Below are 14694 nucleotides of genomic sequence, written 5' to 3' on the forward strand. Positions count from 1 at the left end.
CGCTGGACGGGGAGGGGTCCTCTGGACGGGGGGGGATGGGGGGGGAGGGTCCGCTGGACGGGGGGGAGCCCGGACTGGGGGGGGTGCGGGGAAGGGGCAGCCCCAGACCGGGTCCCCGCAGCCCCCCGGGGCCTCTCGGGGCGTTGGGGTCGGGGCTCTGCGCTGCCCAGACCCCCCCGTTGTTCTCCTGGGGAGCGGGGGGGGGGGGGTCCCATGGGTGCTGGGGTGGGGCACGCTTTTCAGCTGCCCCCAGCGCGGTGGGTGCCCCCGGGCGCGCATTAAGACCCCTCCCAGATAAACCTCACCCCGTTTTATTAAAACCAGCTCTGGGCGCTTCGGCAGCCGCCCCCCCGGCCGCGACGGGAGCACCCGCAGCACCCCAAACCCCGCAGCGCGGAGCCCCGGGGGTTTGCCCTCCGCGCCCGGGTGGGTGCCATGGTTGGGTGGGCACCCCTGCGGCCTCACCGCCGCCCCCTCCCCAGCACCTGACCCCAGGGGTCACTGTCCCGCGGCGTCGCATGCGGGCTCAGAGGTGGACGGCGGCGTCGCGGGTGTCGCGGGTGTCGCGGGCGCTGCGGGCACCATGGGCGTCACGGGCGTTGCGGGCATCGCGGGCGTCGCGGGTGTCACAGGCGTCACAGGTGTCACTGGTTTTGTGGGCGTCACGGGCGTCGCGGGCGTCGCGGTCGTACTCCCGGATCCGCGCCTTGACGTGCGTCAGCTTCTCCTTCAGGTACCGGCAGCGCTGCTGCTTCGCCGGGAGGGCCCGATCCTGCTGTCCGGGCTGCACTCAGCCAAGGGGGGGACCCTGCCCCGGGACCCCCCCCAAGCATCGTAGAGCGGGGGGGGGGGGGGTGGGAGGCACCATGGGGAGGCCGCGGGCTCACAGCCCCCCGGCTCCCCAGCGAGGAGAGCGGATCCTGAGCCCTTTCCCTTCCTCACCCTCCTCTTCCTCGCGGGCGCACGCCCGACACGGGTCACCCTGCTCCCAGAGACCCCGGGGGCCCACCCTGGCCCTAATGAAGGCGCCGGCGCTAACGAGCCCGGGGGGGCCTCAGGGCCACCCAACCGCCCCGCTGGGGTGAAAACCTCGCCCCGGGGGCAGCCCAGAAACGCCGCCGCTCGTTAATTTTCCGGCAGCTTCCGGGTGCCTTCGAGCGCAGCTCGTGCGCCGCGGGAACCGGGGTGTCTGCAGGCCCCCCACCCCCCCAGCGCAGCCCCCCAGTCCCATCTCGAGCCCCCCGCAGAGACCGGCCAACTCATCACGCCCACCGCCGCTCGCAAAGCTGCAGGCACCCAACGCTTTGCGGGCGGCGTTGGGTGCCTGCCGCCGGCACCCACCCAGGCACCCACCGTCCTGCTCGCGGCGTGCCGGGGCGGGGGGCCCACCGCCGGCCCCCCGAGCCCCCGCCACGCGGCGCGCAGCTCCCCGAGCAGCTCCGCGTACTCTGCCCGCTGGTCCTGGAAGACGGCTGCGTAGCCCTCCCGCTGCCGGGGGCTCCGGATCGCCGGGTACCGTCTGTGCCCCCCCGAGCACCCCACGTCAGCACCCTTGCCACTGGGTGTCGGGGGGGGTCCCCAGCACCCCGCGGCCGTCCCCGTCCCCACGGAGTCACTTACACCAAGTAGTCTGGGACGGCGTGCGGCCGGGGGGCCAGCGCGGGGGGCACGGACCCGGCCCTCGGCTTCTCCCGCTCCGCGGTGGGGGGGACCCTCCCCGGGGGTCTCCCCGGTGGCATCACCGCGTCCTCGAAGGCGACGCGCCTGGCTCGGGCTGGCGGAGCCTTCAGGACGCAAGGGTGGGGGGCGAGGCTGTGTACCGGGGGGCACGGCAGGGACCACCCGAGGGTGCCCCAGCCCCCCGGTGACGGCAAGACCTCCCCCCCCCGGGGAGGTCCCGGTGCCCCCCCGGGGTCTCCCCGCACCTCCACATCTGGAGGGCCAGGAACCTGCCAGCCAGGCAGCGCAGCGAGGAAGAGGAAGATGAGAGCGGCTGCCTGCGCCCCGGCCAGACGCCAGCGAGGAGGGGGCCGTGAGCAGCCAGGCCCCCCCCCAGCCCCCCCGAACGCCTGCAGCCCAGCCTGGGGGCTCAGCCCCCCTCCGCCCGGTTCCGTACCCAGCCGCCGCGGCTCCCCGGGGGGACGGGAGGGCTCGGGCCGTCGGCCCCCGGCGTTCTCGGGGTGCTGGGGGTCCCCCGGTCGCATCCAGCGGCTGCTCCGCTTCCCCGCCTCCGGGCCGAGCCCCGCTGGGGGAGAAGCCCCGCGGTGAGCGGGAAGGGGGGCAAACCCCGCAGGGCGATGACGCGGGGCGCGGTGTCACCCGCCCGCACCGCCTGCCTCAGTTTCCCCCCCCGCCGCGGGCTACCCCGCAGCCTGGCCCTGAGCCGCCCTCCCTCCCCATCGCTCGCCGGGGATTTACGAGGGGCCTGCGACACGGGGACCCAGCACTGGGTCACCCCTGGGCTCCGCGTCCCCCCCGCCCCACGCCGGCCCCCGAGCCCCTGCCGTTACCTGCGCGTCGCATGGCGGGGCGCGGGCGCGGGGGTCACCGCGATGTCCCCCCGCCGCTGCCCGCCACCGCGCTGCCCGCGGCAGGCACCGGCCGTTAAACATTAACAGCGGCGACGCACAGCGCGGGGCCCCGCCTGGGCAGGATCCGGCCCCTGCCACCCCCCCCCCCGCTACGAGCCCCCCCAAACCTGCCCCAGTGATGGCGAGCGGGGGGCTGCAAGCTGCCAGCCCTCTCGGCACACACCCCCCCCCATGCCAGCCCCATCCTCCCCCCGCCAGGTTACTAGGACTGGGGGGGAGCCCCTGCAGCGAGGGGCCCCCCCCCCCAGAACATCCCCCCACTCCCTCCCCCCCAGGACCCCATCGCACCCCCCCGCCCCGGGCAGGGGTCCCACGGCCACGAGCAGAGAGTGACGTGTCCAGTTCAGCCTCCTTTAATGTGCTCCTCAGCCCCCCCCCCGCCCCCCCCCCGAGCCCCCCCCCCCGCGGAGCGTCCCAGCCAGGGAGCAGAATCTGACCTCGGGGGTCCGGGGGGGCCCGGCGGAGGGTCCCTGCCCACCCCGCTGGCAGGGGGCTGGGCTGAAGAATCTCACAGCACTTTACAATGGTCGGTACCGCCGTCCCCCCCCTCCCTCCCCACCCCCCCACCCCCATTTTACAGATGGGGGAAACTGAGGCACAGAGAGGTGACGTGACTTCGCCAAGGTCGCTTCATGGCAGAGCCAGGATCAGAGCCCCCCCCCCCAAATCCTCAACCCCCCGGGCTCGGCCCTGCTCTCACCACGGGGGGCTGTCCCCCCTCCTCCGCACCGCCCAGGCACCCCCCCACCCTGTTCCCAACCTCCACGCCCCCAAACACCCGGGGGGGCACCCCCACACCCCACACCCCCCACTCAGGACTCCTGGTTTCTCCCCCTCTCCCCTTCCCCCCCCCCCCAGGGCTGCTCCATCTCCCCGTCCCCAAAGCCCTCCCGGAGGCCGGGGCTCACCCCCCCCGCCCGGTTGGGGGGGTGGGGGTCCAGGGGGGGTCCGGGGGGGGTCTCCAGCCTCACGCCAGCACAGTGAACGCAGGAAATTTATACAGGGCTTTACAGAACAAAGCTACTGAGATCAGCCACACGATGGCCAGACATAAAGTGGGGACCCCCCCCCATCACCCGCTGTCCGAGGAGACGGGGGGGACCTGGGGGTCCAGGGGGCCGCGGCAGAGCAGAGGTGGGGGGTCCAGCTCCCCAGGACCCCCCCCCTCCATCACCCACTGTCCGAGGAGGCGGGGGGGGAGCTGGGGGTGCGGGGGGCTGCGGCGGAGCAGAGCTGGGGGGTCCAGCTCCCCAGGACCCCCCCCTCCATCACCCACTGTCCGAGGAGGCAGGGGGGTGCAAGGGGCCGTGGCGGCGCAGAGCTGGGGGGTCCAGCTCCCCAGGACCCCCCCCCCCTCCATCACCCACTGTCCGAGGAGGCAGGGGGGTGCAAGGGGCCGTGGCGGCGCAGAGCTGGGGGGTCCAGCTCCCCAGGACCCCCCCCCCCTCCATCACCCACTGTCCGAGGAGGCGGGGGGGGAGCTGGGGGTGCGGGGGGTCGCGGCGGAGCAGAGCTGGGGGGTCCAGCCCCCCAGGAGCTGGCGCTGCTGCTGCCCCAGGGCCTGGCCGAGGAGCGCGGGCAGCGCCCGCAGGCTCAGCCCCAGCGCCTCCAGTTTGCCCTCCAGGGCTCCCAGCCGCTTCTCCAGCTCCTCGTGCCGCTCCTGCAGCTCCGCCACCACGTCGTACATGACGGTCTGGGTCTGACGGGAACGAGGGGGGGGGACACACCGTGGTGGGGGGGGGGGGTCTCAGCCGGGGTCCCCCGGCTCCCTCCCCGGCATGGCTCACCTTCGCCAGGTCCACCAGCGTGTTGGCCTGGTCGCTCAGCTTCCGCTGCTCCATCTTCACGCTCCGCAGCCTGCGGGGACACGGGGAGGGGGGGGTCAAGGTCAGCAACACCCCCACATCCCCCCCCCTTTCAGCAACACCCCCACACCCCCCCCCCAGCACCCCAGCATGCAGCCCCCCCACCCCCCCCCACCCCACAAGCCCCTCCATCCTCGCCCCGGACAGTGCGGGGGGGGCTGCAGCGCCGTGCCCCCCCCCCCCCCCCATTTTGCAGTGAGGAGCCCATGCACGCGGGGGGGGGGGGGAGCGGCCCCGGGGGGGCAACTTACTTCTGAGCTCTGCACGGCCGGGGCAGGACAGGGACAAAACACAACAGCAGGTTTAATGCCACCCCGAAGGGCATGGGGAGACGGCGGCAGCCGCGGCACGGCCCCCCCGGGGTGCTGCCCCCCCCCCAGTGCACCCCTCGGCTCCCCCCCCAAAGCAGGGAGGCACGCGGGGGCTCGCAGCCCCCAGCCCTGCTCCCCGACGCGGGGGAATGCAGCAGACATGGGCACAGCGATCGGGGACCCCCGGGGTCACCCCGGCGTCACCAGGGTCCCTGCCCGGCGGGAGAGCATCCCCGCAGCGGGGACGGGGACCGCCCGGCTCCCACCCTGGGGGGGCCGTGGGGGGTCCAGGCAGAAAGGGAGGAAGCGCCCGGCTCCTTCCGGAGCCATGATGGGGAAAAAACCTCCCGGGAGGAATCACAGAGTCACAGAATGGTGGGGGTTGGCAGGGCCCTCTGGGGTCCCCCAGCCCAACCCCCTGCCCAAGCAGGGTCACCCAGAGCAGCTGCACAGCACCGCGGCCAGGCGGGGCTGGAATATCTCCAGAGAAGGAGACTCCACAGCCTCCCTGGGCAGCCTGGGCCAGGGCTCTGTCACCCTCAGAGGGAAGAAGTTCTTCCTCGGCTTCAGCTGGAGCTTCCTCTGCTCCAGTTTGTGCCCGGTGCCCCTTGTCCTGTCGCTGGGCACCACTGAATAGAGTCTGGCCCCATCCTTCTGACCCCCCCCCTGCAGATATTTAGAGGCATTTCGAAGGTCCCCTCTCAGCCTTCTCTTCTCCAGGCTGAACAAGCCCAGCTCCCTCAGCCTCTCCTCGTAGGAGAGATGCTCCAGTCCCCTCCTCATCCTCGCAGCCCTGCGCTGGACTCTCTCCAGTAGCTCCTCATCTTTCTGGAACTGGGGAGCCCAGAACTGGACACAGCGCTGCAGATGGGGCCTCCCCAGGGCAGAGCAGAGGGGGAGGAGACCCTCCCTGACCTGCTGGCCACACTCCTCCTCATGCCCCCCAGGATGCCATCGGCCGTCTGGGCACCCCGGGCTCGCTGCGGGCTGAAGGACGCAGGTACGGGTTTGGCACTTACTGGTGGATGGCTTGGAGGAACTTACGCTGGTGCGTCCGCACGCGGGCGCGGTCGACCTTCCGCACCAGCCTGGTGTGTTTGTAGATGAGCCACGTTTCCCTGAGCACGTTGGCAGCGGCGTTTTTCACCTGGGGGGCAACGGGGGGGTCGGGGACGGTGACAGGCCGGTCCCGCGCCCCGCGATGCCGCGGTGGGGGGAGCACCCGGGGTGGTGGCGGTGGGGGGGGGTCTTACCCGCTTCGTTAGCTGCGTATCCATCATGAAGTTGTGCACGTGTTTCTCGGCTTTGGTGAGCTCCAGCTTTCTGGCGACGACGGCGACAACCAGAGCGGTGCAACCGGCGCCCTGCGGGCAGAGACCCCCGCGGTGACGGCAGTGACAGGAGCCGTGTGTCCCCCCCCGGCCGCTGCCCCCCTCCCCAGCGCTCACCATGATGCCGGTGAGCAGGCAGACGCCCTTCCCGCAGTAGGTGTGCGGCACCATGTCCCCGTAGCCGATGGAGAGGAAGGTGATGGAGATCAGCCACATGGCCCCCAGGAAGTTGCTGGTCACCTCCTGCTTGTCGTGGTACCTGCCCGGGGGGCCAAGCGCAGCCGCCGTCACCGTCCCGGGCCCACCATGGCCCCCCCGCGGTAACGTCAGCACGTGGGACCCCCCCAGAGAAGCTGGGGACAGCCTGGGGACGTTGTGGAGACACCAGGTAGGGTCACTCCGGGGCGCTGGGGAGGAGGAAAGCCCCAGGGTGGCTGCAGCCCCCCGAGAGCGGGGCTGGCACGGGGTGGGGGGGCTGCTGGATGGGGACACCGCGCGCAGATGGCAGCACCCCCCATCCTCCCGCAGCTCTCCCCGAGATCTCAAAGCACAGGACGCGGCTGCCACCGCCAGACCCCCCCAGGGCTGCACAGACCCGGCCGGGGCAGAGCCCCCCTTGCCCCGGGGGGGTCACCTGAGCCGCTCCCCGAGCGAGCCCGGGGCTACGAGGGGCCCCGAGGCCACGGCGGGCAGAGCGGGGGACGCTGTGCTGGCCGACGCCGCGAACGCAGAGGGTTGTGCCCCCCGCCCCCTCCCCGGGGGACCCCCGGATACAGCCCACACCGCTCACCGGGACGAGCCCGGCCGGGGGCCGTGGAGCAGCGGGGCCGGGTGCGGCCAAGCCGGGCAGCGGGACGGGGGCATGCGGGGAGCCGGGAGAGCCGGGTGCCGGGGGCGAGGAAAGGGAAGGGGGGAGACGGGAGCCAGCCAGGGTGGACTCAAGCGCGCGGCGAGGAATTTAGGATTGCTGCGTCCCCCTGCCCGGCCCCGGCGCGGTTTGGGCTTGGAACCTCAGCCGGCAGCGAGGGGCGCGGCGGGGAGATGCTGGGGGGCACCCGCACCCCGGAGGGGGCTGGCAGTGGGGGCCGAGCCCCCGAAGGGCCGGCAGCCCCCGGACATCACCCCATGGTGATGCTCCCCAAGGAGCACCCAGGACTCCTCAAAGCACCCGAACCGTGCACGTTGGGGAGGGGAAACACCGAGCACGAGCAGCGCCGGAGCCGGGCAGACGCCCCCGGGAGACCCCGCCGGAGCCCCCCGGTACCCGCACGGAGGGTCCAGCGGCCCCTGCCCGGCCGCCCCGCTCTCTGCTGGGGTTTCTCCCTCCGCCCCGGGACCCACAGCTCCTGCAGCAAGCCCACCCCTCCGAGAGCACCCCGAGAGCCGGGGCAGAAGGACCCCCCGCACCCTGCGACGGGACCCCCGGCTGGGCTGGGGACCCCCGCATCTGGGGGGGCACAGGGGGGACAGAAAGCTGCTGAGGTTCCAAGAGGAAAAGGGCTCCAGCCCCTTTCCGTGTCCACGGCCTCTTTGCCCCCCTCCAGCCCCCCAACCGTGACCCCCCCCCCCTCAACGCGCCGGCTGCAGCTAATCCTAAATTCTGGGGAGCGGAAGCCTGGGGCGGGGGGACGCCCCGCGCGGGACGCGCCGCCGGGCCCTGGCGTGACTCACAGTTTGTCCCTGCGAGAGCAGAGCGGCCGGGGAGGGAAAACAAGAGCCGTTAACGCGCGTCGCGGGCGAGCGCGGGCACCGGCGCGGGCACCGGCGCGGGCATCCCGGCCCCGGCATCCCCGCGGGCGCAGCAGAGGAGCACAGGCCACGTCCCGCACACGGGCTCGGTCCCCTCGGCGAGACCCCCAGCTCCCCCCGGCGGGACCTGACGGTGGAGGGGGGGGGTCCTGCCACATCCCAGGGGGTCATGGGGGGGTTGGGAGAGCGCTGGGGACAGTCTGGGGGTCTGGCTGCGCCCACCTCACCTCGGTGAGCGGTTTTGGTACCCAGGGCACGAGGGTCCTGCTGGGGAGGCTCTGCCCGGAGAGCAGGGACCTCTTCTCCAGGGGGCCTCTTCTCTACCCCCCCAGCCCCCCCGGGGTCTGCACCGTGCGTCCTCAGCTGCACCCCAGCCCCATTTCCCCCCCCCCAAAAGCCCCGCCAGGGGGTGCCCCCCCCGTACCTCTCGCAGACGCGGACGGTCCAGGCGGCGATGATCCAGGAGGAGATGCTGAAGACGAGGAGGACGGTGCCGGGGCAGATGGTCATGAGGGTCTTCATGACGAAGCGGGTGTTGAAGTTGATCTTGTTGAGGGCGCCGATGCTGCGGGAGGAGGCGTCGGTGAAGAGCTTGCTGTGCAGCAGCATGACGCGCCCGATCAGGTACAGCCGCAGGAACATGGGCACGGAGAGGATGACGTCCACGTCGGCGTCGGCCACCGAGGCGGCGTAGGTGAAGGCCAAGCGCGCCGTCCAGGTGAAGAGGTACTGGCCGGGGATGGGGTGGATGGCGCAGACCAGCAGCTCCAGGGCGATGAAGAAGACGCGCTCGCAGGTCATGGCGATGCGCCAGTCGTCGGCGCCGTTGTCCACCATGAAGAGCTGCGGGGAGGGAAGAGGGGAGGTGGTGGGACCCCCCCGGGGGGGGACGCACGGCCCTGGGGAGCCCCCCAGGCGTGGGTGCCGCTCACCTGGATCTCCCTGGCGTGGTACATGACGATGAGCCCCAGGAGGATGACGGTGGAGAGGCTGATAAGGCATTTCAGTGCAAAGGAATACGACGACTCCTGCCAGGGGAGCGGGCGGCGTGAGCCCGGCTGAGCCCCCCCCAAGCCCCCCCACCCGCCCACCGCACCCCCCTACCTTGGTGTAGACCCCCCAGGAGAGCTCGGTCTCCGTCACCATCACCACGATGCCGAACATCCCGAAGATGAGGGCGTAATCGCTGAGGCGCTTCCGCTTCTCGAAGAGGGCTCGCCGGTGCCCCAGCCTGTACCCGACGTTGGGCGTCCTCCGGGGACCCCCTCGCCCCCCGGGCCGCCCCCTCGCGCCGCCGGCCGGACCCCCGGGCTGCTCCGCCCGGGAGACCACCACCTCCGGGCCCGGGGGCGGCGGGGTCTCCCGCTGCGGCGGGTGTGGGGCGTGGGGGGCGGCGCTGGGGGGGTCGCGGGGCCGCACCACCCCCCCGTTGTAGCGGCAGCCGCTCATGGCTGTGGCGGGGAGGGGGCCGGGCGATCCCGCATGGCTCAGCGGCGCGGGGGCGACCTGCGGGGGAGGGGACGGTGTTGGGGGGGGGGGGGTCCCCGGGATCGGCATCCTCATCCCGCCGGGCGACGCCTGGCGACGGGGCACGTGGTGCCCACGTGCCGGCCTCGACCACGGCCGGCGAAGTGTCGCGATCACGGGGGACGTGTCGCGACCACGGGGAACGTGTCCTGCCCGTGGAACACCGGCCCCCCCCCCGCCCACCCACCCACCCACCCACCCGGGGGTCGCTGCCGCCGCAGCCTCGCCGCCCCCCGGGGATGGAGGGGGGGGGACAGCGAGGGCAGGAGGGGTCCGGCCCCCCGGGGCCGCCGGTGCCCGGCGCTGGCCCCGGGACGGTTCCGGGACCGAGCGGCAGCCGCGCGCCCCCGCCGCCCCCGGGGCTCCCGGTACCGGGGCGCCCGGCCCGGCTCAGCCCACCCCAGCCCGGTCCCTGCCCGGTACCTCCCGCCGGGCCGGGGCCGGGGCCGCGCCGCCGCCGCTGCAGCCCGGCTGGGGCCCGGGGGCGCGCGGCGGCGGGACCGGAGCGCTTGGGGGCGGGGCCAAGGCGGGGCGGGGCTTCTGATTGGCCGAGAGCGCCCACGCCCCCTTGACGAGACTCCGCCCCGCCTCCCTTTCCCCGCCCCCGAGCGTTGACCCCGCCCTCCCGCGCTGCCGGGCGCCCCCAGCCCCCTCTGCGGCCCCCGGCCCCCCCCGCAGTCCCCCCCCAGCCGCCCCCTGCCCCGCGCACAGCCCGCAGCCCCCCCAATCACGCCCCCAGCGCCCCCCCCGCTGGTCCCCTGCACCCCGAAATCCAGCAACCCCCGTGTACCCCCCCAGCGCACCCCTCCATCCCTCCCCGCCCCCCGAGCACGCTGCTGCCAGCACCCCCTGCACGCCCCCAGTGCCCCCCCAACGCCCCCAGTGTCCCCCCCAGTGCCCCTCCTGTCACCCCCAGTGCCCCACCCTTCACCCCCTGTGTCCCCCCCATCACCCCCAGCGCACCCCCCCCGTCACCACCAGCACCCCAACACCCCCCAGCACCTCAGTGACACCCCCCCCCGACACCGCAGCGGCTCCCTGCACCCCCCTACCTGCTCGAGGACCCCGGGGCCGGCCGGGGGGGGGCCGTTAGGGGCTGCGGGGCCGGGGCTTGGCGCGGGGGGGGGCCGGGGGGCCGGGTGCCATGGGCTTCCCTCCACGCCTGGCCGGAGAGGAGACGCGGCGTTAGCGGGGTACCCAGCCCCCCCCCGGCCCCCGACTCCCACCCCAGGGCCCCGCCACCGGGGGGGGGTCCCCTGTGCCGTGGCGGGGGGCAGTGGCGGGGCTGCGGGCAGGGGGATGCCGGTGCCGCACCGAGCCCCCCCCCCCCCAGCAGCCAGGTGGGCGAGCGGGGCCTCGCCGAGCAGAGCCGCGGGGTTTTTTCTAGGGGGGGTCCCCCAGCAGCCAGCAGAGCCCCCCCAGCACGGCCCCAAGCCCTCCCGGTGCCAGCAGTGCCGTCCCGGTCGCAGGGCCAGGCCGCGGCTGGTCGCTGCAGGGCTCCATGCAGGGGAGTCTGGGGGGGTCCCCACAGCCTCTCCCCCCACCCTGCAGTGGGGCTGTACCCCGGAGAGGGGCAGCTCCCCGCATTTCAGGCTTCCCACTGCGCCCCATCCTGGCGAACCCCCGGACCCCCAGCATTGGCACCCCCGCCGCGACCAGCGTCACTGTGTCCGCGGCCCCCCCGGTGCGGGGACACCCGGGAAGGGGCCGCCACCAGCATCCCCCCCCCCATGGGGGACAGCAGGGCTTTGGGGTCCCCTCCCCGGCCCCCGAGGGCTGTGGACGCGCCCAGCCGCTCCCCGGAGCCGCTGGCCCCCCCCCAGCGCCAGACCATTTTCTCTCCATTTCGCCAAATTTATGGCAGAAAAATGGGTTCCGGTTTCTTTCAAATACTCAGTTATGGGGGGGGGGGAAGCGGTTTGTGGGGGGCCACCAGCCTCAGGCCTCCCTCGCTGCGGCGGTGCCGGCGCTGCCGGGGCGAAGCGCTCGCCCCACCAAACTTTTGGGCACCTCGAAACGGGGTCGGCGAAGCGGCCCCCAGAGACCCCCCAGACGGGTGATGATAAATAACAATAATAATAATAATAATTAATAATAATTAACCCCCCCGCTCCGTGGCCATTTCGCTAACGACCGCTATCGACGGCAGCGTAACCAGGCCCCTGCCATGACACCGAGCGGGACGCGAGGGACGCGAGGGACGCGAGGGACACGAGGGACGCGAGGGACATCACCACCCAGAGCGCTGATTAAAACCACAAAGCCCCGAGGGGTCTCCGTCCCCCGTCCCCGTGGGGACACCGACGCCGGTGGCTGCATCCCGGGGATGCTCGGGCGGGATGCGCAGGGTGGGGGTACAGAGAGCGGTCACCCCCGGCCCCCCCGCGGTGACGGGGACATGGCGGGTGCCCCCGGCCGTGGCGGCCGCGTGTCCTTGAGCAGCGGCCTCGAGCATCCCCGCAGCGGCCGGACGCCCACCGCCGCAGCCCGGTGTCGCGGCGTGGTGGCAGGGTGCTCCCACCGCCGCGCTCGGGGACCCGCCAGGCCTTGTCTCCCCGGCATGGGGGGTCCCCGGGGGGGCCCTGTCCCGGGTGGACACGAGACCCCATGGCCTTCACCGTGGAGGTGGCTGGGGCGCAACGGGGATGGTGGGGACAGGGCAAAGGGGTCCCGAAGGGGACCCTGGCCAGGGCAGCACCCCCTCCCCTGCCCGACGCAGGACATGGGTGGGGGGGACGCGGTTTAACCCCCACAGAGCTGGGCTGCAGGAGCGCCCGGTGCCCCGGGGGGGGGGTTGTAGGGTGCCAGCGGGACCCCCGGCTCCCCCCCGTGCCCCGGAGCAGCGCCGCTGCCTGGGAGCAACTGCAGAGGAGGAGGAGGAGGAGGAGAAGGGTGCAGCTAAAAATAGAGGCGGGCGGCCGAAAGGCTCCGGGCTGGTGATTTATTTATTACCCGCGCGCTAATTCCTGCCCGGGAATCGCGGTCCCAGGGAGGGTGGGGTAGGAATTTGGGGGGGCAGCGGTCGCGGCCGGGACCATGGCCACGGGTCCCACACCGGCAGCTGGGTGCCACGGCCACGGTCCCACTGCTGTGCCAGGGAGGGGGGGGCCGGGGAACCGGGGAACCCCACTGCCACTGCGCAGGGGATGGGGTGCTCAGGGCGCTGGGACCCACGCTGTGCCCCCCACCCACAGCCAGGGCCGCCGCGGGGGCTCGGAGCCGGTTGAAGGGCATCAGACCCCTTGCAGCCCCCCCCCCCCGGCCCCCCAAATCCCCCACAGTGGCCCCGGTTCCTCGGGCGGCCGCAGCTCGTGCCACCACCGAGCCCCCGCCATATGTTGGGGAGCATCTGTCGGTGCCTGCAGGAGCCTCCGGCCCCCCCAGACGCCGCTGCCCACCCATGGGTACGGGGCTGAGCAGGGGGGGGGTGTGCTGCTGCCGCCACCCCCCAGAGCCAGGGCTGGGGGGGCTGAGCGCTGTTTGGGGGGGACATGGGACCATCGGAGCCCCTGGGGCTGGTGGAGGCACCGGCACGAGGCCCCCGGGCTCCCAGCGAGCACTGGGATGGCTCAGCCAAGCCCTGGCACCGTGGGACCCCCGGCGATGCCAGCAGCGGGACCCCCACCCCCGGGCACCCCGCGGGCACCCCGACGCTCTGGGGCCGGTGCACAGGGGCAGAGCCCGGCCCCGGGGTGATTTCCCCCCACGCAGGTTCTGGCCCCCCCCCCCTCCCCCGGGGCTGGGGGGTGCCTGTGGGTGCCCCGGCGCAGGGGGAGGCACGCGGGGACACGCGGGGACACCCAAACCTCCCCGGCCCCGACACCACGCAGGGGAATCCCCCGGCTCGTCCTGGGGTCTCCCCGAGAAAAGCCCTCCCCTGAGCCCCACCGGGGTGGCCGTGGCCGGATCAGGCCCCGGGGGGGCTCTGGGGGCAGCCCCTGTGTCCCCACCGCTGGGGACGCAGCCGGGGTCCCCCTGGCACCCCCAGCCCAAGGGGACCCAACCCCAGCGCTCCCACCTCGGGAGGGGACGGGCGGCGGGGGATGCCCCACCTGTGTGGGGCCGAGTGGGCGCCTGGGGCCGGGGTGGGGGGTGCTGCGGGGTCTGGGTGGGGGGATTCAGGCTCCCCCGGCCCCCCCTCTGCGCCACCGCGTCACCGTCCCCAGACAAAGCCACCGCGCCGGGTTCGCCCACCACCTCCCCCACACAGCGCAGCCAAGGACAAAGCCGCTCTGCCGGGCTGCTCGTGGGGGTTGCGACGGACCCCCCGCCCGGGGCCACTGGGCGGGACACAGGTGGCCCCGCCGGCCTTGGGACTGCCACAAGCCCCTCGGGGACGGGGGGGTCCCCCAAACCTTTGGAGAGCCGCGTCCCCACATCGCAGGGTGGTGGTCCTGCAGCCATAGGGGGGTCCCCGCAGCCACCGCGGCCCCCAGCCCCACGCAGGGTCCCCCAGGGGCAGCCCAAGGTCACGGCGAAGGTCGCGAGGGGCTGGGGGGGAGCCCCGCAGCGCGTCTCGACGCCTGCGCCACGGCACGCGGGGCGCGCCCCGGCACGGCGAGGCCACCGGAACCTACCGAGCGCCGGGCACCGTCGAACGCCGGGCACCGCCCCGGCACCGCGCCCGGCACGAGGTCCCGCCGGCCCCGGTGTTGCGGTGTCGTGGCCGGATCGGCCGAGGCCGCTGGCGGCACGGGGGGGGGGGGGTCCCTGGTTTTGGCGGGTGCTGAGCGGGGCTGGTTCCCCCCACCCAGAGCCACCCCAGGGCCGCGTCGTGCCGGGGCGGTGCCGGCAGCCGGACCCCATTGCCGGGGAGCAGCAGGGACCCCCGGCGTCCCCCCCCCCAACCCGCTCGGCCACGCAGCCCCGCAGCCCCCCAGCACGCAGCCCCCCGCCATCCCCTGACTCCGGCAGCTGGCGATTGCCCGGAGCAGCCGAACCAGAGCAGGGTGTCTCCCCCCCCCCCGGGGTCGTGTGTCCCCCCCCCCACCCCGCTCACCTGCCACGGCCCCGGGCGGGGGGGGGGGGGCGGCGGGACCAGCCGGGGCGCGGTGGAGCGGCGGCGGCAGCGGCCGTGCCCGTGCGGGAGCCGCGGTGCGGGGGGGGGCGGCCGGGGGCTTCCCCGCCCCACGCCCCCGCGTCCCCCCCCCCACTCCCCGGCCCCGCCGCGGCGTGCAGTGACCTTGGGGGGGGGGGGGGGGGCGGGGAGGGTATTTTTAGACGGGCGGAGTCACTCCCGTCGCGTCCTCATTGTCCCCGCCGGGGGGTGCCCCCCCCCCAAATCCCGCCCCGGAGGGGGCTGCGGGGTGCGCAGCGGGAG

The 14694-nt window shown here is 74.2% G+C and overlaps 2 protein-coding genes across 3 annotated transcripts; both read right to left on the minus strand.

Annotated features, from left to right (window-relative positions):
* Nucleotides 1-310: 310 nt before the first annotated feature.
* OCEL1 (occludin/ELL domain containing 1) lies at nt 311-3951 on the minus strand. The gene is made up of 7 exons (XM_075443929.1): nt 3868-3951; nt 3668-3768; nt 3500-3557; nt 2117-2425; nt 1621-1784; nt 1354-1519; nt 311-772 (listed from the first exon to the last, which is right to left on the minus strand). The coding sequence occupies exons 1-7, from the start codon at nt 3949-3951 to the stop codon at nt 527-529; spliced, it is 1128 nt and encodes a 375-aa protein (XP_075300044.1). The 3' UTR covers nt 311-526.
* KCNN1 (potassium calcium-activated channel subfamily N member 1) lies at nt 3570-10498 on the minus strand. Of its 2 annotated transcripts, XM_075444081.1 has the most exons (9): nt 10427-10498; nt 8952-9353; nt 8780-8875; nt 8272-8690; nt 6216-6357; nt 6021-6131; nt 5787-5914; nt 4379-4448; nt 3570-4290 (listed from the first exon to the last, which is right to left on the minus strand). In XM_075444081.1, exons 2-9 carry the CDS (start codon nt 9294-9296, stop codon nt 4042-4044), a joined length of 1560 nt encoding a protein of 519 aa, XP_075300196.1. In that variant the 5' UTR covers nt 9297-9353; nt 10427-10498; the 3' UTR covers nt 3570-4041. The 2 variants fall into 2 exon arrangements, with proteins under 2 accessions (XP_075300196.1, XP_075300195.1); XM_075444080.1 differs by having other exon boundaries at nt 6021-6357.
* Nucleotides 10499-14694: the final 4196 nt, after the last annotated feature.

The sequence above is a fragment of the Opisthocomus hoazin genome, chromosome 27, assembly GCF_030867145.1.
Source record: "Opisthocomus hoazin isolate bOpiHoa1 chromosome 27, bOpiHoa1.hap1, whole genome shotgun sequence".
Classification (NCBI taxonomy): Eukaryota; Metazoa; Chordata; class Aves; order Opisthocomiformes; family Opisthocomidae; genus Opisthocomus; species Opisthocomus hoazin.